This window comes from Suncus etruscus, chromosome 2, assembly GCF_024139225.1.
Source record: "Suncus etruscus isolate mSunEtr1 chromosome 2, mSunEtr1.pri.cur, whole genome shotgun sequence".
Classification (NCBI taxonomy): Eukaryota; Metazoa; Chordata; class Mammalia; order Eulipotyphla; family Soricidae; genus Suncus; species Suncus etruscus.
In genome coordinates this window covers 1,636,386-1,663,516 of record NC_064849.1, presented here as the reverse complement: position 1 = coordinate 1,663,516, position 27,131 = coordinate 1,636,386, and the positions used below count along the sequence as shown (strand labels likewise).

The following is a 27,131-nucleotide window of genomic DNA, read 5'->3' as shown; positions in this document are numbered from 1 at the left end:
CCTTGGGAGTGTGGCCATGCCTGACACACCCTTAATGTGTGTCTCTTTTTACCTTTCCTTTTCTTTGGGCCCACACAGCTGTGATCAGGTGTTACTCCTGACTCTGGGCTCAGGATCCCTCCTGGCCATCTCGGAGGACCTTATGGCTTGGGCAGGCAGCATAGAGGAAATGAGGATACCCCCGAAGCGGCCCATACTCACTTCCCGCTGCACCCAACATGGCCCCGGGAGCAGCCACGGGTGAGAGGCAGCGTCCGTGGCATCTGCTGCCCTGTTTGCATCCGCAGGTCTGTCCCAAAGGGTCGGCAGAGGAGTCTGATGTGGCAGAGTGACAGCTCGGCCTCTGATGTGGCAGAACTCCACCTGGGCCCCAGCCCCGGACTCCCCAGCACTGAAGACGTCATCCGGAAAACCGAGCAGATCACCAAGAACATTCAGGAGCTCCTGAGGGCGGCTCAGGAAAACAAACACGATAGGTGGGGGGAGTGGGGGGGGGGGAATCCTGTGGGGTGGGACTCCTTTTTTGTTTCGTTTTTCGGGCCACACCCATTTGATGCTCAGGGGTTACTCCTGGCTAAGCGCTCAGAAATTGCCCGTCTTGGGGGGACCAAATGGGACTCCAGGGGATCGAACCGCAGTCCTTCCTTGGCTAGCGCTTGCAAGACAGACACCTTACCTCTAGTGCCACCTCACCGGCCCCATTTATATATATATATGTATATATATATTTTTTCCCTTTTTGGATCACACCCGGCAGTGCTCAGGGGTTACTCCTGGCTCTACACTCAGAAATCACCCCTAGCAGGCACAGGGGACCATGTAGGATGCTGGGATTTGAATCACTGCCCTTCTGCATGAAAGGCAAACGCCTTACCTCCATGCTATCTCTCTGGCCCCGGGATTCCTTTTTAAGTTATTTATTTGGCTTTTGGGTTACACCTGGTGGTGCTCAGGGTTTACTCCTGGGTCTGCACTCAGAAGTCGCTCCTGGCAGGCTCAGGAGAACATATGGGATACTGGGAATCAAACCCCGGGTCTGTCCTATGTTGCCAAGTGCGAGGCAAACGCCTTACCGCTGTGCTATCACTCTGGCCTCTCTTTCTCTCTCTCTCTCTCTCTCTCTCTCTCTCTCTCTCTCTCTCTCTCTCTCTCTCTATATATATATATATATATATATATATATATATATATATTGTTTAAAATAATAAAGAAGGCCCTTAAGATAGAGCTGGAGGCCTTTGTCCGTAGGCCCTGGCCACGTGGCTCCATCCTCCATTAAACGGTGGGTCAGAAACTTCAGGTGGTTGCGGCGGGTAGAAAACTCACAAGCAGGCTTCAGGAAGTACAGCTTTATTCATGCCCTATCCACCACATGTATGGTCTATCTTTTTTTTTTTTTTTGGCCACACCCAGCGGTACTCAGGGGTCAATCCTGGCTGTCTGCTCAGAAATAGCTCCTGGCAGGCACGGGGGACCCTATGGGACACCGGGATTTGGTCTTTGGATCGGCTGCTTGCAAGTCAAACGCCGCTGTGCTATCTCTCCGGGCCCATGTATGGTCTATCTTAACATTTATGCATGCTATCCTTAGCTTGCCATGCCTCTTAGCCTTTTTCGGCCTTGTCTTCTGTTACCTCTCCATGCTGGCAAAGTCCTTCAATCCCTTGCCCTTCTGGTCAAAGGCCTTATCTAACCTTCCCAAGACCACTCCCAGGAATGGGAGGGGTCTTGTAGGTAAGATCAAGTTGCACAGAAAGAATGGGGGAATGGGGCCACCTATATATATATATTTATTTGTTTGTTTGTTTTTGGGTCACACCTGGCAATGCTCAGGGGCTACTTCTGGCTCTATGCTCAGAAATCGCTCCTGGCAGGCTCGGGGGACCCTATGGGATCCCGGGATTTGAACCACCGACCTTCTGCATGAAAGGCAAATGCCTTACCTCCGTGCTATCTCTCCGGCCCCTTTTTTAAATTTTATTTTAATTTTGATCTTTGGACCACACCTGGCAGCACTCGGGTTCTTCCTGGCTCTGTGCTCAAAAATCACTCCTGGCAGGCTGGGTGGGGGGTGGCAATATGGGATGCAGGGATCCAACTTGGGTCAGTTGCAAGCAAGGCAAGCTTCCTCCCTTCTGTGCTATGGCTCCAGTCTCCCAGACATTTATATTTCTGACAGCTGAGAGAATAGAGTGGCGTGTACCTTTCTCCCCAATACCCAGACGCCTCTGCTGCTAGGAACTCACTGGGCGCCCTCGGACCCTTGCCTTGAGCATTCTGCTTGAAAGTCTCTTTCCTGTACTCCGAATAATCTTTCCATTGTCCTTGCAGTTATATTCCCTGTTCAGAGAGGATACACGTAGCTGTTAGTGAAATGGCAGCATTATTCCCCAAAGTAAGTGACTTCTTCATTTACTACATTCAGGCATTTTATGAACTGCATGAAATCTATCACTTTTTCATTTTATGAACCTTTTGGTAGTTTGAGTGTGAAATTTGGAAATGGTTCTGCAGGGCTTTGAAAGACTTTGGTTCTGTTTGTACACTTGTGTCGTTAATAAGAAAGGAACATGGGTGCTTGAGTGAAGGCAAAAAAATTAAAACCATAAGCATGCATGAAGCCAGAGTGATAGGACAGTGGGGAGGGCATTTTCCTTGCATACAGCTGACCTGGGTTCGACCCCCGGCATCCCATAGGGTCCCCTGAGCCTGCCAGGAGTGATTCCTGAGCAGAGCCAAGAGGAACCACTAAGCGCCACTGGATGTGGCACCAAAACATAACAAAAATAAAAGGCATTTATGGAGGACGTTTTGTAATGTGGCCGGCTCCCGGCGGTGCCCCAGCAGCTGGCAGCAAGAATGTCTGTTTTCTCTTTAGAAAGCCAAGTCGGAGCTGGTGAGGACGTCTCTCCGCTTGCTCACGGCCAGTGCCTACCGGCTGCAGACTGAGTGCAGGAAGGCCATCCCGGGGGACCTGGGCCCGCCAGCGGACATCCAGCTGGTCACGCAGCAGGTCATCCAGTGCGCCTATGACATTGCCAAGGCCGCCAAGCAGCTGGTGACTGTCACCACCAAAGAGAACACCAATTGAGCGGAGGCCGCCCGGCCCTTCCTGCGCCCCCAGCCCCAGCCAGCTCGAGACCCACGTCCAGATCCCAGACACGGGGATGCCCTTGGGTTTCCACGGAAACGCACGTCCAGTGGAACCTTTTCAGACGTTGTCAGAGAAAGCTCAGTATTATTTTTTTGCATGTTTTCTAACGACTATCTTTCAGTGGTCGATTTAACCCACTTGCCTTATTCTTGTGCCAGTTTTCCCAGTTAACTCCCTCCTGTTCTCTCAGACGGCTGCACGGGTCAGGGTCAGCGCGTCCATCGCTCTCGGGAGTTGGCAGGAATGTTTCTGTCCCTTCGCACTGCCCGCCTGTGGCAACCATCTTGAAGGAGCTATTCAGTAAGACTGTTCTCAAACCAAACACAAAAGTCAGCATTGAGTGTTCGCCACCAGACAGAACCTTCTGCTACCTTCTGCAGTATCTCTTACGCTTGGGGTATCTCTGAGCATGTACGTAGGTAGAGGAAAAAGGCCTTGACCACTTTACTCTCGGAAGGAAGCGGTGGGTCGCTGTTTCTCTTCCGAACGAGCCTATTCCGTTCGATGTCCTTGTCCTTTCTCTTTCTTTGACTCATCCCAAACGAAGACGCCCGTCGGCAGATACATACCCGTGTCTCAAGTGCATCCATTTGGTCCGCGTCCAATGGGGAGCACCGTGTGCACCCCTGGAACCTCACGTAGTTCCGTGCTCTGCCTTATCCCAGGAACCGACACATCTCACGTCAAAAGTCAGGCCCAGGCGAGAGTCTATCCCACAAGCCATAAGGGATGCCACCACCCCCGTTCCGTTCTGAGCACTGCCCAGATGTCTGGGAAAGCAGCTCCTCCTCGAGGCGATCCTTTGGCCCGAAGCTCAGCCCCCCCCCCACACCTGGCACCTGGTGAACCCCCACACCGCTTGCTCCTCAGAACTCGGTGTCTCTCAGGGCTTCTGGCAGGGCATCTGCACTCACCCAAGCTCTACCCTCCTCCCTGAAAAGGAGACATCAGCCTTCGAGAACCCCTCCAATTCTTGATGGCTCCAGCCAGCCCATGTCACAGGGATAGGGTCTGGAACACACCCAAGGCGCTTAGAAGATCTTTCCTGTTCTGAGTGTCCAGGCATGTTCCCCTGTGGATGCTGAGACCGATGGTGGTGACGCAGAAGAATAACCAGGCTGCCCCGTGCAGAAGTGGGTCTGACTTGCAGAACTTTGGCCCTTGCAGGGACTCCCTGCAAGGTCTCTGGACATTTTTTTGCCATCTCTCTTAATCCGCCATGTTGAGGACACAAACACATTTCCAGAAAAAGGTGGGTCAGCCCCAGGACCCCAACACTTGGAGCGCGTGGGCTCAGCCTGGAGCCTTCCCCGTGACGAGGCCACCAGCCCCGTGCTGAGCTGCCGTTGGTTCTGGTCTCCCCCACGCACACACATCCTCTGTCCCGCAGCGCTCATTCGTGCTCGTGAAGCTGTCACAGTCGCTTCGAGTTGCCTGCGTCTCCCTAGAGCTGCATCTTGTACTCCCGGACACTTCATGGGAGGAGCACCGCCTCCATCGCCACACGTGGGGGAAGGATCCACATCCCTCAGACTCCTCCACTTGCTTCGCTTGAGCCCCAAGTGCCGAGAGGCCCCGTCTGGAAGCTGCTTCTGCCTGACCGAGGTGGGCGCCCTCTGACAGCCTCTCCTGCCCACCCTGCCGTGTGCGCTGAGTGCTCCCTGGCCACCAGCTGCCCTCGGGAGGGCCCTGGGCTACCACAGACTTCCGGGTTCCCCGAGTCTTCCAAAGACTGCGGGGAGCCGTCTTCACTGCCACAGCCATGGAGGAAAAGGGGGTTCACGACTGACTCATAGTGCCGAATCTCCGGAGAGAAGTGACGGGCCGGGCTGAGCAGCCTGCGGAGACCCCCTGCGGTGCCTGCCGTGGCAGAGATCAGGGCTCAGAGCTTCTCTGATCACGTTGGTCACCTGCACCTTGTCTGGAATTGGCTGCCTTTGCACATGGGGCCAGCCCCCCTTGCTCTAAGGGCCCGCATCTGTCACGTACTTTCTCCCCCTCTCTCCTTTCTTCCCAGATCCTGGGGCACCCCCCGAAGCGGACGGGCCGGAGTTGCCCTTTCTGGACCCGGCACTTGCTGAAGAGGAGGACCCTGCCCCGCTCCTAAGCTTCAGTCTTGGGGTGCAGATAGTTCTTATTTGCCAAAGAGCCACCGATTTGGGCCCAAAGATCCAAGACAGCTTCTCGCCCCGTCGGACCCATCAGTGCACAACAAACTCAGGAGCTGCTCAACAAGTCCACATGGGGCCTGATCGCTGATCCAGCACCCAGCAGCCCCCCCTGAGCTTCCCAGGAATGTCCTCAGTCTTTTCCTCTTCCAGGTTGAAGGTCACCCCTTCCACCTCTTATTTTTTTTTTACAAAAGAAAATGCTGCATAGGAAAAACGAAATGCCTTCTACTCAGATGTGTCCAAGCCACGTTGTCCCTCATTCTGTCCTGCCCTTTCATACTTCACTGTCCGTTCTCCAGGAATTACTGTCTGACCTTTCAAGCGTTGTCAAATTGTTTGGGATTTGTGCCTGCTAGTGATGCAATAAATAGGCTCCAAGTCTCTGCTTCCCGCAGTTAGCTCTGTGACAGCATGCCAGAATTCTGAGGTGAGGGCCGGAGCCATTGCACAGCCTCGCACATGGCCGACCCAGACGCAATCCCTTGCATCTCAGATGGTCCCCAACCTACCTGGAGTGATTTCTGAGCACAGAACCAGGAGTAACCCTGGTGGGATCCATGTGCAAAAGGCCACTCCTGCCTGTGCTTAGCAGACCATATGGGGTACCAGGGATGGAACCCAGGTCGCCCACACCAAGGCAAGCATCTTAATCTCGTTAAGAAATCCCACGTTGGGGGCCGGGCGGTGGCGCTAAAGGTAAGGTGCCTGCCTTGCCTGCGCTAGCCTTGGACGGACCGCGGTTCGATCCCCCGGTGTCCCATATGGTCCCCCAAGCCAGGAGCAACTTCTGAGCACATAGCCAGGAGTAACCCCTGAGTGTTACCGGGTGTGGCCCAAAAAACCAAAAAAAAAAAAAAAAAAAGAAATCCCATGTTGGGCCGGGAGAGATAGCTGCAAGCAGCCGATCCAGGACCTAAGGTGGTTGGTTCGAATCACGGTGTCCCATAGGGTCCCCCGTGCCTGCCAGGAGCTATTCCTGAGCACACAGCCAGGAGTAACCTCTGAGCATTGCTGGGTGTGACCCAAAAAAACAAAAAACAAAAAAAATCCCTCGTTGGGGTCCAGAGTACGGGGCAGCTGGTAGCACCTGCTTGGTATCGTGCACCTGGCATGTGGTCACCCACAGCCGACCCAGGTTTTGATCCCCAGATCACATATGAATCCCCAAACCCCACCAGGAGTGATCCCTGAGTACCGCCGTGGGTGGCTTCCAAAAAAATTGCAACAACAGATTATTGGTTCAGGGGGGAGGGTGTTTGCTTTACACGCAGCCTACCCAGGTTCCATCCCCGGCATCCTAAAGTGTCCCCTGAGTACTGCCAGGAGTAACCCAAGTGCCGCCAGGGTGTGGCCAAGCGGGGAGCCCCCACCTGTCTGGGGGCTGGTTTGAGTGCTAGGCCAGTCATCTGCTTTCCCGACCAGTTGTGCCAGCCCAGGAACTTCCACTTCCAGGGATCTTCCCTTAATATAAAGTTTTCCCCAGACCTAAGAACAAAGGATCTTTTTTGTTTTTTGAGCCACACCCGATGACACTCGGGTTACTCCTGGCTCTGAGCTCCTTGCTCCGGGGACCATATGGGACGCCAGGGATCGAACCCAAGTCCATCCTGGGTCAGTCTTGTGCAAGGCAAATGCCCTGCCTCTGCACTATCGTGCTGGCCCCTGAACGAAGGATCTTGACACACGAGGTGCTTTTCCAACCAGACTTTGGGAAAGAGGGTGCCTCCCGCCCCTGCCCCGCTACCTCTCCTAGTGTGGGTGACCCTAGGAGCCAGCACCACAGGCCCTGGAATCACCTTCTGTGCGTGAATGAACTCACTTTCATCCCATTGTGTCCACCAACAGCGCAGGGTGGGGTCTGGGAGTTGGCCCCGCTAACAGGGACGATAGGGGGCACTGTTGCTGCTGGCCCAGGTTAGCAATACTGCCACCCCTGCAGCTCCCCGCCAGCTGCTTGGAAACATGCTCTTAGGATGCTGCCAGCTCGCCTCTAAGACTCCTCCCTGGGCACCAGGCTAGTCTCTGCACAGAGCAACCCTGGCCAACGGGTCAGCCGGGTGCATGGAGCCGGATTTGTGCTCACTCACGAGGGGAAAGTTCCCCATGGAGGGCCAGGGCGACAGCACAGCAAAGGTGCTGGCCTTGCACACATATGACAGGGTTCCTTCCCCATCACCCCATATGGTAACCCCAACCCCCAGGCATGATTCCTGGGCACAAAGCCAGGAGTACCACGAGCATCACCAGCTGGGGCCCAAAAGCCAGAGCCAGATCGGAAATAATGTTCCTCGTGGAGGAAGTTTGGGGGTGAAGTTGCACTTGGCCCTTCCTTGGATTCTGTCCAAAATCCCAGCACAGTTCAGAGTGGGGAATAAAGGACCCTAAAACAGATCCTCAGACATGGTGTCACCCAGCTGTGTAAGATGGGGACAGAGACCCTCTGGAGGGAGGAGCTGACAGGTCCTGCCATGGGTATCCCTGGGGCATGTGCCCTGGTGCCTGTCTGTCCACGAAGGCCCCTTTCTGCTCTGTCACCACGTTCCCAAGGGCAGCTGAGGCCCAGCATCCCTCCCTCTGCTGATCTCTCCTTGAGGCCTTCCTGGCTGAGTTCTACTACTTTGGCCTATTCTTTTTTTTTTTTTTTTTTTTTTGGTTTTGGTGCTCAGGAATTACTCCTGGCTGTCTGCTCAGAAATAGCTCCTGGCAGGCTCGGGGGACCCTATGGGACACCAGGATTCGAACCAACCACCTTTGGTCCTGGATCAGCTGCTTGCAAGGCAAACGCCGCTGTGCTACCTCTTCGGGCCTACTCTGGCCTATTCTTGATTCAGGTTGCTGCATCTTACATTAGAGGAGGTATTTGCATATACATGTATATATACTTGAGGGAACCAGACCTAGTGGTGCCAGAGCTTACTCCTGGAATCATTCCTGGGGACCATAGAAGATACCGGGGATTGAACCCGGGTTGACTGTGTACAAGGCAAATGCCCTCACATTGTGCTATCACTCTGGTCCAGACAGTTTTTTTCTTTTGGGGCCACACCCGGTGATGCTCAGGGGTTACTCCTGGCTATGCGCTAAGAAATCGCCCCTGGCTTGGGGGCGATCAGGGGATCGAACCGCAGTCTGTCCTAGATTAGCGTGTGCAAGGCAAACGCCCTACCACCTGCGCCACTGCTCCAGCCCCCAGAACAGTATTTTCATGGCTGAATTGCACCCGGGTCAGCCAGCACCGCAATGCCCGATGCTTTGAAAGCAGTTCCTTTGGGAGGATGCTCTAGATTGAAGCTGAACCCTGAAAACAAAAGCCCAGATCATGGGGGGAAAACCCATATATATACATATTTCCATAAAGAAATGTGCTGGCTGGCTTCTACTCAAGCACTCCCACAGTCCCAGGCGCTAACCCTGAAGGAGGGAGTCAGTCCCCTTCTTTTCCGGAAGGCACCACAGGCCAGGCTTCTGAGTTTTCCTCCAGAAAACAAAGTCTCACTGACTCAGGATTCCACACTGTCTTCCAAGAAACCAAACATCAGCCTTAGGGGGCGGGGGGGACACTGCCAATAGTGATCTCGAAGTAAACGGCACCAAAACTTCTGAGTTTATTTTCAACGATAATTTAAATGGCATATAAAAGGCAATTTAATTTAAAAAAATAATAAGTGAGACTTCCCTTCTATGACTAGCCTTTCTGGGACAACTGTCACAGTGAGACCACAGAAAACCAGGTGTCCCTTGGGAGCACTGTGGTTCGGGGGCCTACGTTAGCTCCAAGTGCATGCCAAGTCTACAAGGCCCCTCCCGGGAGAGGAGGGGCATGCCAGGGCCCCCTGATATTGGGGGCTGCACCCACCGCTCTGTGCAGCACCAGGCCAGACCCTGGAGCTATGTCACAGGCCTCAACTGTCTCGTCAAATGGCCGACTGCACGGGCCTGAGCATCAGGTCATCGGGGCGCCATGAGGTAGTGGCAGCCAGGACCAGCGGCTCCGAGTCACTTGCTCTGATTCCCACAGAGTCAGTTCCAAGCAATTTTGGGGTGTCCGTAAGGCTGGAAAAAGAAAACAAAACACTTTGCCCAGGCTTGCAGGCATTTGATATTTAACAATATCAAACTCTAGGTGGCTGAAGAAAGTCTGACCCTAAGCTCTAACTCAGGCTGGTTTCAGCAGCTTTCTGTTGGCTTGGCTTTGGCTTTTTGGCCCATACTCGGCAGTGCTTGGGGCTTACTCCTGATAGACCTTGGGGACCCAAGGCTCGAACTGTGTTGGGTTCGTGCAAGGCAAGCACCCTCTCGCTGTGCAGTGCTCCACCACCTTAAATTACCTTTTTTTTTTTTTTTCACGGCTTTAGGGCCATATCCAGCAGTGCTCAGGGAGTTGAGGTGGGAATGACAGCCCAAAGGGTCAGTGTGAGGGGGAGGGGGACGACCTAGGTTCGATCCTGGCACCTCATGCTTACTCTGGAGTGACCCCCACACCCCAAGCACAACTGGATGTGGCCTCCAAACCCCAACAGATAGGTTGGGCGGGGAGGAGGGAAGACTCCAAGACGAAGAGGACTGAGAGGGGAGCACAGAGCCTGCCTGCTGCATGTCTATCTCCAGTCTGCAGTGGGGATGGTCAGGAGCTCAGAAGGAGTGGAACTCGATCATGGGGGGGTGAAGGGGTGTGTCTGGGGGCTCAGGGCCGAGAGAGCCAAGGCTCCAGGCTAAAGCAAAGGAGACAGAGGAGGTGCAGGGAAGACTGGGTGTGGGGAGCACGAGGAGTGCAGGGAGCCGGGGCCCACAACACTTACCCGGGGCCGGTAGCCCTGCGTGGCCATGCTCCTGGCCTCCTGCCGCAGCAGCGCGTCCGACAGCTGCTCCTCCTGCCTGGCCTCTGCTGCCACAGCTGCCTCCTCCTGGTCGGCCTCCCTTGCCTGACGCTGTTGCTCAGCAACCTGCGGGAACAGGAAAGGAGACAGCAGCTGTGTGAGGACCAGCAGTGTGGCATGAGCAGTCACATTGTCCAGGGGACGTTCCAGAGGTGCCTGCAAGTCAAGGTCCCTCCTTTGCTAAGAAGGCACCAGGCCCAGTGCAATGGTAGCGCCACCCCTGTGGACAGAGGGACGGCCTGAAGGGAGCACCGGGAGGGGAGCCGGGAGCTCCTGCCACCAGGAGGGGCAGGGTGATCACCAGAAGTGACACGGAAATGGGGTCTTCCCAGATGGACGGGACCTCCAGCCCAGCTGCCCCGGCCCCACCTGCACCCACCTGGGCCTCCAGCTCCTGCTTCCGGGCTGCCTTGAGCCCCGAGTTCTCCTCTCGCTCCCGCCGCACCGCCTCCCGGGCCTCCTCCAGGTCCCGGATGAGTTCCTCCCTGACTCTCAGGGCCTCCTCCTGGGCCTGGCGGTTCTGCTCCATCTTCTCCTGGATCTGCTGCTGTCTGCCAGCCAGAACCTGCCCTCGAGGACAGGGAAGGGAAGCCTCAGGGGGGACGACTCTGGCAAAGGGGCACCAGCAGACAGGAAGCCCTGTGACCCCCCCAAGGACTCCGTGCGTGGTCACACAAGGAGGGACAGTATATTAGAAATGGAGAGCCCCCCAAGGTGCTGGGGAGTGGCTGGTGCTCAGAGCGAGAGGGCAGTGTTATGAGCCTAGTGAGCCACTGGGGCGGGCTCGGGTTCTGGTCTGTCTACGGAGCACACGCCCCAAGGTCAAGAACCCCCAGTGCAGGAAAACCAGGCATAAAACACAGCTGCAGCTGCATCCGGCCATGGGAACCAAAGCACACAGGCAAGAGCAGCGGCCACAGGAAACTCCGACTTGGGGGCCCAGGATTTGCCCCAGATCACATCGGATGGCTTCCACAATGGATCGAAAGGTCCCTTTTGGGGAACCGGAGAGGCGTGCCCCTGGCCCTGCCTGCCCATACCAGCCTCTTTGGCCAGCCGAGAGGGGTTACCTCGCGCATCAGGCGGTCCCGGGCGCTCTGCTCTCGAGCCCACTGCGCCTCTCTCTTCTCCCACATTTCCTTGGCCTCCTCCCTGGGGAAACATGCAGGTGAGAGCAGGTGCTGAGCCACTGCCCTGGCAGAGGACTAAGGAGCCCAGACGCGGTGTCCCTCTCATGCAGGGTCCCCTGAAGTTCAACCCTGCCACAGGATCATGCAAGGTGGCCAATTGAGGGGCAACAATCACCAGCAGGCCGGAGGGCAAGCTTGGCTTGCAGGGTTCCATCTCTGTCTCCGCCAGGAGTGACCCTGAGCACTGAGCTGAGAGTAGCTCCCAGCACTGCCTGCAAGGGCCCCTGCCCCAAAGGAAAACAGACCGAAGTACCAATGTGTTAACTGAGGAAAGAGCGTGGGTAGATCACCTTGTCAGCCCCAAGCCCCTTGAGTGAGAGGCGACATCAAAGCCTGGGGATGGAGGCAGACAGGAGCCTGTCTCTGAGGCCTGTCACTGCTCCTGGTGTCATTTTATTTTTGGGTTTTGGGTCACACCCGGTGGTGCTCAGGGGTTACTCCTGACTCTGCGCTCAGAAATCGCTCCCTGCAGGCACAGGGACCATATGGGATGCCGGGATTCGAAACACTGTTCGTCCTGGATCGGCTGCGTGCAAGGCAAATGTCCTACCGCTGTGCTATCATCCCGGCCCGACAGTGTCATTTAGTTCAGCTGTGGCATCAGTGTCCCGAGCACCTACCATTTGGCCAGGTGAGAGGGTCAATCCAGGGACACAACCAAGGGCAGGACAGTAAGGACAGAAGAGCACTGAGCACCTTAGCCCCTAGCACCAGCAGTCAGTGCTCAGTAGATGCTGAAACTCCCTTATTCAGCTTGAAAGGCCTAAAGCAGCGGAATCTGACATTGCCTTTTTTTTTTTTTTTTAATTTTTGGGCCACACTCTGGAATCACTCCTGGCAGGCTCGAGGGACCATATGGGATGCCGGGGGTCGAACCCAGATTGGCCGTGCGCAAGGCAAACACCCTCCCTGCTGTGCTATCGCTCCGGCTCTGTCTCATTGCTACTGGCCTCCCGTGGATGAGTGAATCTCGGAGTTTAGGGCCTGAACCCTGACCCCTTCCACAGACTCGGGGCGGAGGGGCCTGACATCCCAGCTAGGTCCAGGGGCTGAGACACCCTCCCCTCCTGGCCCTGGAGCCAGCACTCGCCTCAGCAGCATCTGCAGCTCCTCCTCACGCTCCCGCTCCAGCCGTAGCTGCTCCTCGATCACCTGCTTCATCCAGGCTGCGTCGGCCGCAGCCTGTCCCCGCCGGGCTGCGCTCGCCTGCCGCTGCTCGCCCTCCTTCTCCAGCAGTGCCTGCAGGATGCGCCTGTCCGCCTCCTGGGGGCAGAGGGACCTCCTGTGTGTCTGCAGCCCCACGTGCAGCCTGCGGCCCCATCGGGCCGGGGAGAACCGGGCATGGGAGTGCAGACCTGGGTTCTGCACTCAGGGGACCCCTCTCCCTGTGGAGCCTATCCCTGTATTTGCTCTGGGCCCTTTTCCTAATGTGTTTATATTCTTTTTTTTTTTGGGGGGGGGGGCTACACCCAATGATGCTCAGGGGTTACTCATGGCTCTGGGCTCAGAAATTGCTCCTGGCTTGGGGACCATATGAGATGCCAGGGATTGAACCGAGGTCCGTCCTGAGTCAGCCGCTTGCAACCCTACTGCTGCACCACTGCTCTGGCCCCAGGTGTTTATATTCTTGTTTTCGTTTTTGTTTTTGGGTCACACCTGACAACGCCCAGGGGTCACTCCTGGCTTTACACTCAGAAACCGCTCCTGGCAGACTCGGGGGACCATATGGATGCCAGGATTCGAACCACCGACCTTCTGCACGCAAGGCAAACGCCTTACCTCCATGCTATCTCTCTGGCCCCATGGTGTTTATATTCTTAGAAGAATGCCCACACTGCTAAGCCATGGAAAAGGGAGAGACAGAGAGAGGAATGAGAGGAAGGGAGACAGAGACAAAGAGGGAGAGCGAGAGGGAATGCAGAAAGAAGAGAAAGAAGAGGGAGAGAAAGAGGGAGAGGGAGAGGGAGAGGGGAGGGGAGGGGCGGGGAGGGGAGGGGAGAAGAGAGGAGAGGAGAGGAGAGGAAGAGGGAGAGGGAGAGGGGAGGGAGAGGGGGAGGGGGAGGGAAGGGGAGGGGGGAGAGGAAAGGAGAGGAAAGGGAGAGGGGAGGGAAAGGGGGAGGGGAGAGGGAGGGGAGAGGAGAGGAGAGGAGAGGGAAATGAGGAGAGGGAGAAAGAAGTGGGCGACACTGAGGGGGGGGGGGAGAGAGAGAGAGAGAGAGAGAGAGAGAGAGAGAGAGAGAGAGAGAGAGAGAGAGAGAGAGAGAGAGAAAGTGGGCAGCATCGCACATACCAGCTCCTCCTGGACCCGCTGGGTTTGCCGATTCAGCTGTACGTTGTACTGTTGCCTCAGGCAGTGCCTACAAGGGGCAGAGCGGGAGCCTGAGGGTTCAGGGTCTGGGGGAGGTCCTAGAGCTCCCAGGATGGGCCCCTTCCTGCTGGGGTACCCAGGCAGGCAGCTTCTCTCCCGCACCCCAGCTCAGCCTTGCGTCTCCGGGCCGCCATCTGCGTCCTCTCCTCCTCCAGCCGCTCCAGCTCCCAGCGCTGCCTCAGCAGATTGTCCTGCTCCTCCTTCAGCTTGGAAGCCTGCGGGAAGGACACTGGCCTGGTCAGGCCCGGAGGAGTGGGGAGCCCTCTTTCATTCACTGCCCCCCTCCCCCGTGCGGAGGGATAGCCCGGCAAAGGGGCGTTATGATCCACGCCTGCCCCTTTGGGCCACCCCACTCACCCGTCCCCTCTCCGCCTGCCCCTGCGGCCCTGCCAGCCTACAGGCAGGGGTGCAGGGTGACAGCCTGTGTGTGACTTCCAGGAAGGCAGTTTGGGAAGTAGGCCTGGGTCAGGGGGAACCCTTTGCCTGGCCTAGCACCAACCTCCCCTCGACAGCTGCACCAGATTCTCCAAGCAGCTCCCGAGGGGTTGGGGATGTGGCTTCTGGCCACCGGGCACAGTCCTGCTCTGCACAGGCGAAGCCCTGGGTTTGACCCCGACACCACATGGCCGGTGTGTTCAGCACCCCAAAGGGCCAGTACTGAGACCTCAAAACACTCCTGGAGAGAAGGAGCTATGTACTGACCAGAACTGCTCAGGTTTCTGAGCACGAGCACCCCGAAAGCCATCACCTGATGGTGCTCAGGGCTGACTCCTAGCTCTGTGCTCAGGACTCACAAGTGCTGACTCAGGGGACCGGATGGGGTGCCGGGGGTGCATGCAGATGCAGACAGGGCAAGTACCCCCTACTGTGAATGGGGGGGCTATGCCACACCCAGCGGTGCTCAGGGGGGGTTCCTCCTGGCTCTGCATTCAGAAATCACTCCTGGCAGGCTCGGTGGACTGTATGGGATGCCGAGGATTGAACCACTGTCTGTCCTGGGTTGGCCGCGTGCAAGGCAAACGCCCTACTGCTGGGCTATCGCTCCAGCCCCAACTCTGCTGTGTTGTCTCTTGGGGCTTCGGTCCCTGCACCTCATAGCAGGGCTCACCTCCAGCTCCTTGAGCTTCAGCTCCTCCATCTGCAGCCGCAGGGCCTCAGCCTGGCGCTCCTCTTCCTGCCTCCGGTCCTCGGCCGCAGCCTCCAGCCGCTGGACCGCTTCCCTGCGGGCCGCTTCGTAGGCGTTTTCCTGCCGTCTCTTCTCTTTTTCCTCCTCGGCTTCTTGCTAGGTGAAGCCATACGCAGCCCGGTCAGGCCCAGAAAGCTGCCGGGCCCCAACCTGCCTGCTCCCCATCCCGCAGAGCTCCGGGAACCTGCCAGGGCAGGCCAGGGACCCTCAGGCCCAGACGCCGTGTCCAGCTGCACCCCAGGGCGAGGGTTAGGTTACAGCTATCTGTGCATGTCTGAGTATGCGTGCGTATGTGTCTGTGTGTACACACGAGTAAGCATGTGCCTGTCTTCCCACCAGCTGCTGAAACCCTTTCCAAAATGAGCCCAAACACTGAGGTTCCAGGACATCGGGGCTTCCCCCACCCCCTCGGATGCTGCTACGAACTGAGGCTGAGAGTGGAGGCTGTCAATCACCCCAGAGCCAGCCAGTAGCTGAGGTGGCGGGTGGCAGAGTCCCGGGCAGCCCCCCAAGCCCGACACCTCCCATAAAGAACAGGAGAAAGAACAGCGGGAGGCACACGCCTTGCATGCCACCAGACCAGGTTTGATCCCCGACACCACCCTAGGTCCTAAGTCCTGCTAGGAGCGAGGCCTGATCATCCGGGCTTGGGGTGGTCAGCACCCCAAATCTGTATAATTTCCTCCGGCCATTTCCGACCCTGGCTACACATCCTCTACCCCAGGAGCAGCCCGAACCCAACTAACATCGACCAAGCAGGCAGTGGAGCTGCCTCACCTGTCTTTTCTCCTCTCTCTGGGCTCCCCAGGAGTCCACCACGTGCTGCTTGTGAAGGTCCAGCTCAATCTGCAGCGAGAAGAGGGGACTATGAGTTCCTGGGGTTTGGCCGGTGGGTGGGCGGCAGCGCTTCTTAGCCGATCACAGGAGCTGTGACACAGCTGACAAGAACTTCCCTCTCCTGAACCTGGTGTCGTCTCCGAGGGAGCCCCGGGAACGGGGAGGGGGTGGTGGGGACACACAAGCCTTAACAGCCCTGAGCGACGCTCCCTGCGGGGAACTGTAAGTCCTCCCAGGTTGGACCCCAGAACACAGGCCAGGTGGGAAACAGGGTGGCCGACGAGTGGGGGGCACCCCAAGGAGGTCACCTCTCTAAGTGCGGGGTGATTCCTTTTCCAGTGCTCATACAGAAGCCGTTCTGCGACCTGTTTAAAAAAAAAAAAACAACAACATGGCAGGGTTGTGGCATTTCAAATCCGTGCACCCCACAGAGAACCCGCAAAAGGAGAACTTCCTTTTATTTTTGTTTTGGGGCCACACCCCAGTAGTGCTCAGGGATGCTGGCAAGGCAAATGTCCTCCCCACTGTGCTCTCACTTAGGCCCCAAGAAGGTGTCTTGTGACTATGAGCTACCCTGTGGTCCACTGCTAGCTGGTGGGGTGTGGTAAGGGGACCCCTGGGAGGCTTGAAGCAACAGGCAACAGTGCCAGGAAGCCAGGACCAACTCTGTGTGCGACTCTGGTGTGAGACGACGTGTCCATTTGGGCACCTCCCCAAAACACTCCGCAGGGCTCACAGTGCCAACTACTCGTGAATAAAGAAAACATGCCTATCACGGACCTCAGTGGAGCCTCAGGACGGGCACAGAGGAAGGAGGACCTGGATGACACATCGGAAGGGGCCCGACCCTAAGGGAGAATGTGGGAGCAGGCGCCTGACTGGCTGGGACTGGCCTGACCTACCGCCCTATCGGACCCAAGGGGTAGGAGGGGACGCAGGACCCCTAAGTCAGGTGCAGATGTACCTGTTTCTGCTGCTCTTCTCGAGCCGCTCTGAGCTGGCTGTGGCGCTCCCGGATCCCGCTCGCGCCAAGGCCAGTGCTGGGCCGCAGCTCCTGCAGCTCTTGGCTCAACAGACAGTGCTCCTCCAGTAGAAGCCGCTGCAGCCGCTGCCGCCGGTCCTCCAAGCGGGCTCTCTGTTCCTCCCGGAGCTTCTCACGCTGGTAGGCGTGCATGCTGGGCAAGAGGGGGACATGGTCCCACACCTATCAGGCGGGCTGCAGCCCCAGGGGAGCAGCACTGTTGCTTCGCTGGCCCCGGAAATTTGAGTCCAGCTGACCCGAGTCAGCCCACCGCTAGTCAAAACGACCGGGCTCGGAAGAGGCTGGAGTGAATCGTGGTCTGGCAACATGGGGCATGGGAAGGCAAAACAGGGTGCAGGGAGAAGGTGCTGAGGGCTGGATTATGGGCTGGGCATGCAGGAGGCTTAAGTTGGATCCCTGATAGTGCAAGGTCCCCCAGACACCACCAGGGATGCCCCTCAAGCAAAAATGATTTTTTTATAAAAGGCACAAGTGTCGTGGTTTTATGTTTTATGACCCACCACATCCATATGTTAGCTTCATTCCCTTGTAGAAAGGGGCACAGGATAGATTCCCTTCAGGAACTATCTAACTCCTTGACCTCTGCTTCAAACCTCTGTGTTTTCTTTTTTATTTCTTTCTTTTGGTTTTTGAGTCATACCCGGCAGCACTCAGGGGCCACTCCTGGCTCTACGCTCAGAAATCGCCCCTGGCAGGCTCGGAGGACCATATGAGATGGCAGGATTTGAACCATTGTCCTTCTGCATGCAAGGCAAACACCCTACCGCTGTGCTATCTCTCCAGCCCTCTTTTTATTTTTTTTAATATTTTGCTTTATTATTTGTTCAGCATACTGTATTTTGCCCTCCTTATTTTTTGGGGGGGGGCACACCCAATGATGCTCAGGGGTGGGTCCTGGCTCTAAGCTCAGAAATCGCTCCTGGCTCGGGACCATATGGGAAGCCGGGGATCAAACCAAGGTCATCCTTGGTTAGCCACATGCAGTTAGCCAGGAGTAACTCCTGAGCACCGCCAGGTGTGACCCAAAAACCAAAACCAAAAAAAAAAAAATAGCCTTTGCTTGTTTATTTATTTGCTTTTGTTTGGGGGGGGGGAGTCCACTGGCTGTGCTCAGGGTGGGGGGGGGACTCCTGACTCTGCATTCAGAGATCACACCCAGTGGGTTTAGGATACCAGACAGGGGTGCCAGAAAATCAAACCCAGGCCTGCCACATGCAAGACAAACATCCTCCCTGCTGTTCCATCTCTCCAGGCCACATTTTATCTTTTGGGGGTGCAGAAGGATAACTTCACCAGCTGTCTTTCGGCCCTAATTTTCAGCGAGGGGCTGGAGAGATAGCACAGCAGTAGGGTGTTTGCCTTGCATGCAGCCAATCCAGGATGGACAGTGGTTCAAATCCGGGCATCCCATAAGTTCCCCCAAGCCTGCCAGGAGTGATTTCTGAGCACAGAGTCAGGAGAAACCCATGAGTGCCGCCAGGTATGACCCCAAAACAAACAAAATATCCTAATTTCCGGCAAAAACCACCATCAGCCGGTGACCCCTTCTGTGTGGCAACCTCCCTGGATCTGAACAGGGTCAAGCCCCAGGCGTAGCCCACACCAGGCACCTACCTGCGCTGGTAGGACTCGTGGGAGCTCCACTCGGCCTGCTTTGAGCTGCGGAGGTCGGAGAGGCGGAAGTAGTGGCTGTTCTGGTCCCACTGGTGCTGCCGTCGCGCCGCGTGCTCCCGCTGCCGGGCCAGCTGCTGCTCCACCAGCGTCCGGCTGCCCCAGAAGGAGGGAAGCGTCGGGAGAGCCATCTGGGGAGAGAGGAGCCCAGGAATGGTGTCACCCCGACATGCACATGCACGCTGGACCGGCCCTGCACAGACCAACACGGTCAGCCAAGCGTTAGGTCCCTGGGCATTGGCGTCTTGAAAATTATTTTCCAGAAGCCAAAAGTGATAGCACCCGGGTTCGATCCCTGCATCCCATGTGGTCCCCTGAGCTGCCAGGAGTGATTTCTGAGTGCAGAATCAGGAGTGGCCAGAGCCCCGCTAGTTGTGGCCCCCAAACAAACAAAACAGAAGATAGAAATAGGAGAGAGATAGTCAGTGCTTGCCTCCCTGCATGCACACGGCCGACCTGGGTTCCAACCCTGTGCTAAATGATCCACAGCCCACATGCAGTGACCCCCAGCACAGAGCTGCCAGTGCCTCCCCCAGCACTGCCAAAAATAAATATAAAAACATTGCAAGTGAAGGACTGGAGCGATCGTAAAGCGGTAAGGCGTTTTGCTTTGTACAAGGCTGACCCTGGATAGACTCCGGTTCGATTCCCGAGATCCCATAGGGTCCCCCAAGCCTGCCAGGAGCGATTTCTGAGTGCAGAGTCAGGAATAACCCCTGAGTGCCACCGGATGTGGCCCCAAACCAAAAAAACATTACAAGTGGCAAATAAAAAAAAATGCCAGACATGTGAATGTGCCCAGCACTCAACCCATGTGAGCACTCCCTTCCCCACAATCCCATCTTGGTAGCAGGAGAGATGTAAGTGCACAGAGGTGTGAAGTGACCTCCCCAAGTTCCCAAGACCAGGGGTGAGCTGAAATCCCAGGAGGTCCCCATGGTCCTTGCCGGCTGCGAGGGACATGTCTAGTGCTCAGTCAGAAGCTGACGGAGGGTGCCATGTCTGAAGGCCACATCGGCCCAGTACCCTGGGCCCAGGTGCCCACCTCTTCTGTACAGGTGGAGGGAGTGGGGCAGACCCAAAGAGCAGTCTCCAAGGCTGGGCCTGGAGAGGCGCAAACAGGAAAGCAATCTCACCTCCAAAACTTGACCCCCTGACTCCAAGGCTGCCGGGTCTACACCGCACCTGTCTAAAATATAAATAAATAAACAAACAAACAAACAAATAAATAAAACGCTGCTTGGGCTCCTTGGAGCTGCTTGGAGCAAACAAAAATAATCAAATAATCTCTAGCTCAAAAATCCTCCAGGGCTGGGGTTGAAGGGATACAAAACTCTGTGTCTCTGGGTACCAAGGGGGGATCGGGTTAAGAAGGGGGCCCTGAGGGGCCGGAGAGCTAGCATGGAGGTAAGGCGTCTGCCTTCCATGCAGAAGATGGTGGTTTGAATCCCGGCATCCCATATGGTCCCCTGTGGCTGCCAGGGGCTATTTCTGAGCATGGAGCCAGGAGGAACCCCTGAGCGCTGCTGGGTGTGACCTCCCCCCCACCCAAAAAAAAGGAGGCCCTGGGGTAAGGCATTTGCCTCGCATGCAGAAGGACAGTGGTTTGAACCCCAGCATCCCATAGGGTCCCCCGAGCCTGCCAGGGGCAATTTCTGAGTGGAGAGAGACCCAGGCCCTACCTTTGGGTCTGGCTCACTGGGTGGGTGGCCTTGCAGCTCTGCATGCATGCATGGAGCCGGGGCAAGATAGAATTCCCCTGCGCAATCTCTGGGAGCCTGGGTTCGATCCCGGGTAGGGCAGGACGAGCTGCGAGCATCCCCTGAGCACCATCGCGTGTGGCAGAAAAGGCCAGAAAAGGAGCCAGAAAAGGCTCCCTGGGCTCAGCCATTGCCGGGCAGGCTCTCTCACCTCTTGGGGCGGGCTCAAGGTCTCCCCCAGGGGCCTCAGAACTTGGGGTTCAGCAAGGGCAGGCTCTCTCACCTCTGGGGCGGGCCCAAGGTCTCCCCCAGGGGCCTCAGAACTTGGGGGTTCAGGCCAGGGCTGCAGCCTTAGGAGCAGCAGCCCACAGCCTTTATTTCTCTCTTCACTTGGTTTTGGGGTCCCACCCGCCGGCTCTCAGGGGTCCCTCCCGGCTCTACACTCAAGTCGCCCCTGGCAGCTCGGGGGACCCTTTGGGGTTCTGGGGTTCGGACCCCGTTTTGATTGCAAGGCAAGCGCTCCACCTCCAGGGCCCAGCCAGGCGCCTCCAAATGAGCAACTCCCCCGCCCGCAGGCTGCACTGGAGGAGACTCAGGGAGCACCCCGGGAGCTGCAGCAGCGGGGGGCCCACCTCACGTGACCCTGCGCGCCGGCGATCGCGGACACCCGCCGGCCCGGAGACCCCGACCGGGCCCAGTCCGCGCCATGGACGCTCGCTACCCCGCGCATGCGCGCTACCCGCCCCGACGCCGCTTGTCGTCCGGGCAACGGAGGTGGGGACGGGCCGCCGCGAGGGCCAAAAGTTCCGCAGCGCGTTGCTGGGAGTGGGAAACGAGATGAAGCTGCTGTCACGCCGGGTTTGCGCGCGCGCCCCCTGCCGGCTCGGAGGGAGAGCGGCAGCAGGCCTAGGTTCCTCCTGCCTTCCCTACCCAGAATTTTGGGGATTGGGGGAATGGGGGGCAGGCAGGGTCTTCCCACCCGGGGAAAAGAAGCCTGTAGTGCAGGTTGCATGTCAGAGTCGTGGGGAAGGGAAGGAGCGATAGGACAGCTAGGAGGGCTCTTTCTTTCCTGGCAGGCAGCTGACCCGGGTTCAATCCCCAGCATCCCACCCACCATTTGTTGGTTGGTCCCCAAGTCCCCCCAGGAGTGATTCCTGAGTGTAGAGCCAAGAGAAAGGCCTGAGCACTGTGTGTGTGAGTGTGGTCCCAAGACAAACAAACAAACAAACAAACAAACAAAAGAAGCTCAGAAGAATCATAGGAAGTTTGGGGGGGTGGTGAGGCTCTTTTGGGGGGGCAGTGAGAGCCTCACAAGACTTTTCTTTTTCTTTTTTTTATTGAATCATCGTGAGAATGAATATAAAAGTTGGAACCAAAGCGATAGCATAGCGGTAGGGGCTGTGCCTTGCATGCAGCTGACCCAGGATAGACCTGGGTTCACTCACCCAGCATCACACATTGTCCCCCAAACCAAGAGCAATTTATGAGCACAGAGCCAGGAGGAACCCCTGTGAGTCACCAGGTGTGGCCCAAACACAAATAAAAAAATAATATAAAAGTTGAATTTCAGGGGCTGGAGAGATAACACAGAGGTAGGGCATTTGCTTTACATGCAGAAGGACCATGGTTCGAATCCCGGCATTCCATATGGTCCCCTGAGCCTGCCAGGGGCGATTTCTGAACGTAGAGCCAGGAGGAACCCCTGACACTGCTAGGTGGGACCCAGAAACAAAAACAAAAAGTTGAATTTCATATACTGTTCCAGCATCCATCTTTTTTTTTTTTTTGGGGGGCCACACCCGGTAAAACTCAGGGGTTACTCCTGGCTATGTGCTCAGAAGTTGCTCCTGGGTTGGGGGACCATATGGGACACCGGGGGATCGAACCGCAGTCCGTCCAAGGCTAGCGCAGGCAAAGCAGGCACCTTACCTTTAGCGCCACTGCCCGGCCCCCAGCATCCATCTTTTCACTGGTGTTCATTTGCTGCCACCAATGACTTACAATACTTTTTTGTTTTGTTTGTTTTTTGGGCCATACCCAGAGGCACTCAGAGGTTACTCCTGGCTTTGAACTCAAAAATCACTCCTAGAAGGCTCAGGGACCATATGGGATGCCGGGGATTGAAATCAGGTCAGTCAGGTGCGAGGCAAATACCCCCTACCCACTGTGCTATCACTCTGGTCCCACCTATTTCTTTTCTTTTTGGCTCAGACGACCCTATGGGATACCAGGAATCAAACAAGGGTCCGTCCAGGGTTGGCCACGTGCAAGGCCAATGCCCTACTGCTGTGCTATGGCTCCGGCCCCTGGTCCCACCTATTTCTTTTTAACTCCCTACAATGTCCTAGATGCTTTCAGGTCATTCTTGCCCCTCACTTTGCCGGTAAGGAGGATTGGAGCTGTTGAGAAGTGGGTCAACTGCCAGCCAGTCCCCCAACAGGAGAGCAGATCTGTGCCTCCTCTTCCTGCTGTTCCAGCTTTTGGCCCACTGAGGTCTCTCAAGGGTCAATAGCTGGTGAGGAGGGTATGAGGTGTTGTTGGGGATCTTTGGGCATAAGGCCACGAGCAGGGGACAAGGAGCAAACAGGAATGGGGAGTGGTGTGACCCCGTAGGTTCTGAAACGTGACAACACTGGAGGATGCCCCCATAATTAGCAGGTGGCATTGCCAGAACCCCTTTATCTACCCTAGATTATCAGGGTGCCCCACACCCACCACTCAGGCTTCTTGTGTCACAACGGGGCTGGGCCCCCCACGCTCCCCAAGACCAGCGTGTCAACAGTGGAGCAAGGCTGGGGACTCACCCAGCCTCTAGGGTGCTGCTGCTGCTGGGCCTGACCTTCCTGTTCCCGGGCCTGAGTAACCAGGACCTGCTGGCTCCTTTTGGGGAGAAATTATTCACACTGGGTGGAGGAAAATGATGCCACTTCCCAGGCCGAGTGCCTCACTCCCAATGAGTCAATGCCAATCACTAGACCAAACTCTACTGGCCAAACTGGTCCTGCAAATGGGAATGTGTCGCTGACAGAGCAAGTCTGGCGGCCTCAGCAGGATAAGAAGCACCTCCATATCCAGATATCTGCCCCCTAATTCTTTCTTTGCTTGTTTGTTTTTTGTTTTGGGGTCAGACCGAGCTGCGCTCAGGGGTTACTCGTGGCTCTACACTCAGAAATTACTCCTGGCAGGCTCGGGGGACCATATGGGATGCCAGGATTCAAACCACCATCCTTCTGCATGCAAGGCAAACGCCCTACCTCTGTGCTATCCCTCCGGCCCCATGCCCCCTAATTCTTTACATATCACTGAATCAAGATAGAGCTTCTGCAGTGGGGGCCACACCAGAATTACAGGAAAGAGTGAAATTGGAGGGTACTTGGTTGACTTTAAGAAGGAGATCAAAGGGCCATAGTGATAGCACAGTGGTAGGGCATGTGCCTTGCACAACTGCATTTGCTGTCCAACCCTGGACGGACCCTGGTTCGATTCCCAGCATCTCATATGGTCCCCAAGCCTGCCAGAAGCGATTTCTGAGCACAGAGCCAGGAGTAACCCCTGAGTACTGCCAGGGGTTAAAAGAAGGGGATAAAAAGGGGGTTTAAAGGAACCAGAGCAATAACACAGAGGGGAGGATGTTTGCTTTCATGCGGCCAATCTGGGTTCGATCCCTGGCATCCCATATGGTCCCCCATGCCCACCAGGAGTAATTTATTTCCTTTTTGTTTGTTTGTTTGGTTTTTTTGGCCACACCCAGCGGCACTCAGGGGTTACTCCTGGCTGTCTGCTCAGAAATAGCTCCTGGCTGGCACGGGGGACCATATGGGACACCGGGATTCGAACCAACCACCTTTGGTCCTGGATCGGCTGCTTGCAAGGCAAACACCGCTATGCTATCTCTCTGGGCCCTATTTCCTTTTTTTTTTTTTTTGAAAATGTTTTTTTTATTTTTTTGGTTTTTGGGCCACACCCGGCGATGCTCAGGGATTACTCTTGGCTGTCTGTTCAGAAATAGCTCCTGGCAGGCACAGGGGACCATATGGGACACCGGGATTCGAACCAACCACCTTCTGTCCTGGATCGGCTGCTTGCAAGGCAAACGCCGCTGTGCTATCTCTCCGGGCCCTATTTCCTTTTTTTTTTTTTAAGGGATAATTTCTGAGTGCAGAACCAGGAGTAATCTCTGAGTTCTGCCAGTTATGGCTTCAAAACAAAACAAAACAAAACAAAACAAAACAACAAGTTAGTAAGGTGCTGAACATAAACTTTCCCCGTCTACGGGGAGCTTTGATCTTGGCCTCACATGAAGCTCTGAGCTCTGCTGGAATTGATTCCGACCAGCATAGACTCAGAATAAATCCTGCTCACTTCCGCACCCTCTCCCAAAAGAAAAAAAATTGATTATGGGGGTGGGGTACTTATTGAATTTGGTTTCTGAAGGGGAAAATGATAAACCCAAATAAAGTTGGGCACTGCTGCTAAACCCGAGATTCACTGATGGAATCAGGGGTTCCCAAAATTGTTCCTGTTCTTTTGTGCAATGTATCTTCGCTGTTAACTTTGCTGGGTATTTGTGAATCCAAGAACAGTCCCCAGAATGAGAAATTACTTCCCATCCCCTTGTCCCCTTTCGGGGGAAGACCTTGGTAATATTTATCCGCAGCAAATAATAATCCACACAGACAAGAAGGATAGGGTTTAAAAGATCGGGCAAGGAGAGCCAGAGAATCCTCCTGCAGCCAGCAGCTTTCACAGAAGGACCCCTCTCCCCTGTCCCTCAAGCTATTTATTCCCAACTCTACAGCGCCCCACCTGGAAGGGCTAGGTGGGGCAATAGTCACAGAACAATCCTAAGGAAACACTTTTATATACAATTCCAAGAATCATCTTATGGAAACTTTTTCATATGCTACACTTTTGTTTTTGTTTTTGTTTTTGGGCCACACCCGGCAGTGCTCAGGGGTGACTCCTGGCTGTCTGCTCAGAAATAGCTCCCGGCAGGCACGGGGGACCATATGGGACACCGGGATTCGAACCAACCACCTTTGGTCCTGGATCAGCCGCTTGCAAGGCAAATGCCGCTGTGCTATCTCTCCGGGCCCGTTCCTGTTCTTTCTCTTGGCTTCTCTCTCCCCTCCGCTCCCCTTCCCAGACAATTCAATTCACAAGTCTTCCTGCAGGGTCCCAATTGGATAAGAATCAATCATGGAGTGAGAGGTACAGGCAGCTGGTTCCACATGTGTGTTGTGTATGTTAAGTGTGGTGTGTCCTAAGAGGTAAGAAAAGTGTGCAAGGAGTGAGGGTGATACGAGTGATAGACTGAGGGTGTCCTGGTACCCTAGATTTTGGGTGTCATGGCACTAATGATGGGGTGAGGGTGTCCTGGCTGTCGGAACTGAGCTCCCGGAGATGGACCATGCTGGCTGCTGGCTGCTGGTGTCTATGGGGCCTTGAGGCAAGACTGACAAATATCGCAATCTTTTTTTATGAGAGAAGCCCAGGGGCCTGTGACAAACCCCAAAGCCAGGAGAGAGATAAAAAGGGAGAGATGAGTTTGGGACCAGGGTAAGGTCAGATTGAGAACCAGGTAAAAGAACCAGGTATATGATGTAAAGTAAAAGGATACTGCTAAAAGTAGCCAAAGTAGCTATGAGAAAAGTCATAGCCAGGGTAGAAACAGTTCAACAGTCTCTTCCAAGTGTCTACAACTTTCCACCTCCAGTCTTGGGGGGTGTCATAGACTCAGGCAGCCAATTAAATTAGGGTCTTACTTAAAGGGGCAGACCCCTGTTATGGGTGGCTGGTGCTGGACTGTAGGACTAGAGGAGCACTGATGATGGCATGGAGGTGTTATACTCAGTTCACAGTATGCATAAGTTTACCACCCGGGGCCTTGGAAACATCCTCCCCGTCTCTCTCACAAGTCATGGAAATCCACCTCAGGGAAGGCACTTAAAACGTTTCTTTTTCTTTTTCTTTTTTTGGTTTTTGGGCCACATCCGGTGACGTCAGGGGTTACTCCTGACTATGTGCTCAGAAATCGCTCCTGGGTTGGGGGACCATATGGGACACCGGGGAATCAAACCTCGGTTCGTCCTAGGCTACCATGCGCAAGGCTACCATGCCTATGGCTTGCGCCACTGCTCCTGCTTGAGAGCATTTCTTGTATGGATAGATGTATTGATGAATGGATAGAATGAATGGGTGGATGGATGGATGGGTAGATGGATGGACGGGTTGATGGATAAAGGGATGAAAGGATAATGGAGCTGAAGTGATAGCACAGCAAGTGTGGTATTCACTTTGCCCGTGGCTAACCCATATTCAATCTCTGGCATCTCATATGGTTTCCTGGGTATTCCAGGAGTACTTCCTGAGCACGGAATCAGGAGTAAACTCTGTGCACCTCCAGTGTAGCACAAAAACCAAGAAAAGGGGAAGATGGAAGGAGGAAGAATGGATAGATGAATGGGTGGTGGATGGATAGATGGAAGGATAGCTGGAAGATATCTGGTAGATAGCTGGATAGCTGCATGGATGATTAGGTAGATGGATGGATAAGTGGGTGGCTGGCTGAATGGTGGATGAATGCTTTTCAAGACTCTATTAACATAGAGCAATGACCTACCTTACATTAACACGTGAAACCTACTTTCTGTGGCAAGACAATTCCTGTAGACTTGAATTTCTTGTAGCCATGATCACTGGGTGGCTAGACTAGAATGGAACAAATTGAGAAACCGGCGTGTCATTGCATCCTGGAGGTCTCCCTGTGGGTGGTGTTTAAAAGGTGGGTGGGATTTGGGCACTGGGTTGAGCGGACAAGGCCTCCAGGAGATGCTATCTCAATGCCTGAGGTGCTGAGCTTGGGTGGGGTGAGAACAAACGTGCTGTGGGTTGATGATGATGATGGCACGCTCCTATCTCCACAGATCTGACTT

General features: G+C 55.4%; 2 protein-coding genes across 5 annotated transcripts in view; one reads left to right on the top strand and one right to left on the bottom strand.

The window, feature by feature from the left end:
* GIT2 (GIT ArfGAP 2) overlaps positions 1-3,359 on the top strand; it is a 51,884-nt gene extending 48,525 nt beyond the window's left edge. For all 4 annotated transcript variants that reach the window (XM_049767887.1, XM_049767886.1, XM_049767885.1 and 1 more), the window contains 3 exons: positions 288-476; positions 2,332-2,395; positions 2,879-3,359. In XM_049767887.1, coding sequence (XP_049623844.1) covers positions 288-476; positions 2,332-2,395; positions 2,879-3,091 — 466 coding nt within the window. In that variant the 3' untranslated portion in view covers positions 3,092-3,359. The remainder of the gene's footprint in view (positions 1-287; positions 477-2,331; positions 2,396-2,878) is intronic.
* A 5,919-nt stretch (positions 3,360-9,278) lies between these two features.
* Positions 9,279-19,671, bottom strand: TCHP (trichoplein keratin filament binding). Its single transcript, XM_049767795.1, has 13 exons — positions 19,633-19,671; positions 18,440-18,627; positions 16,748-16,958; positions 16,092-16,148; positions 15,724-15,792; positions 14,869-15,042; positions 13,863-13,975; positions 13,683-13,749; positions 12,479-12,655; positions 11,273-11,350; positions 10,582-10,767; positions 10,125-10,268; positions 9,279-9,378 (listed from the first exon to the last, which is right to left on the bottom strand). Exons 2-13 carry the CDS (start codon positions 18,625-18,627, stop codon positions 9,346-9,348), a joined length of 1,497 nt encoding a protein of 498 aa, XP_049623752.1. The 5' UTR covers positions 19,633-19,671; the 3' UTR covers positions 9,279-9,345.
* Positions 19,672-27,131: the final 7,460 nt, after the last annotated feature.

What these genes read in the sequence shown, in the direction of transcription:
- TCHP (XM_049767795.1), bottom strand. Translation starts at nt 18,627, where the DNA reads ATGGCTCTCCCGACGCTTCCCTCCTTCTGGGGCAGCCGGACGCTGGTG. An exon ending in ATCACCCCGCACTTAGAGAG is followed by an intron (nt 15,793 to 16,091) that starts GTGACCTCCTTG and finishes TTCTCGCTGCAG; the next exon opens with ATTGAGCTGGACCTTCACAA. An exon ending in AGCGGGTCCAGGAGGAGCTG is followed by an intron (nt 12,656 to 13,682) that starts GTATGTGCGATG and finishes CTCTGCCCCCAG; the next exon opens with GAGGCGGACAGGCGCATCCT.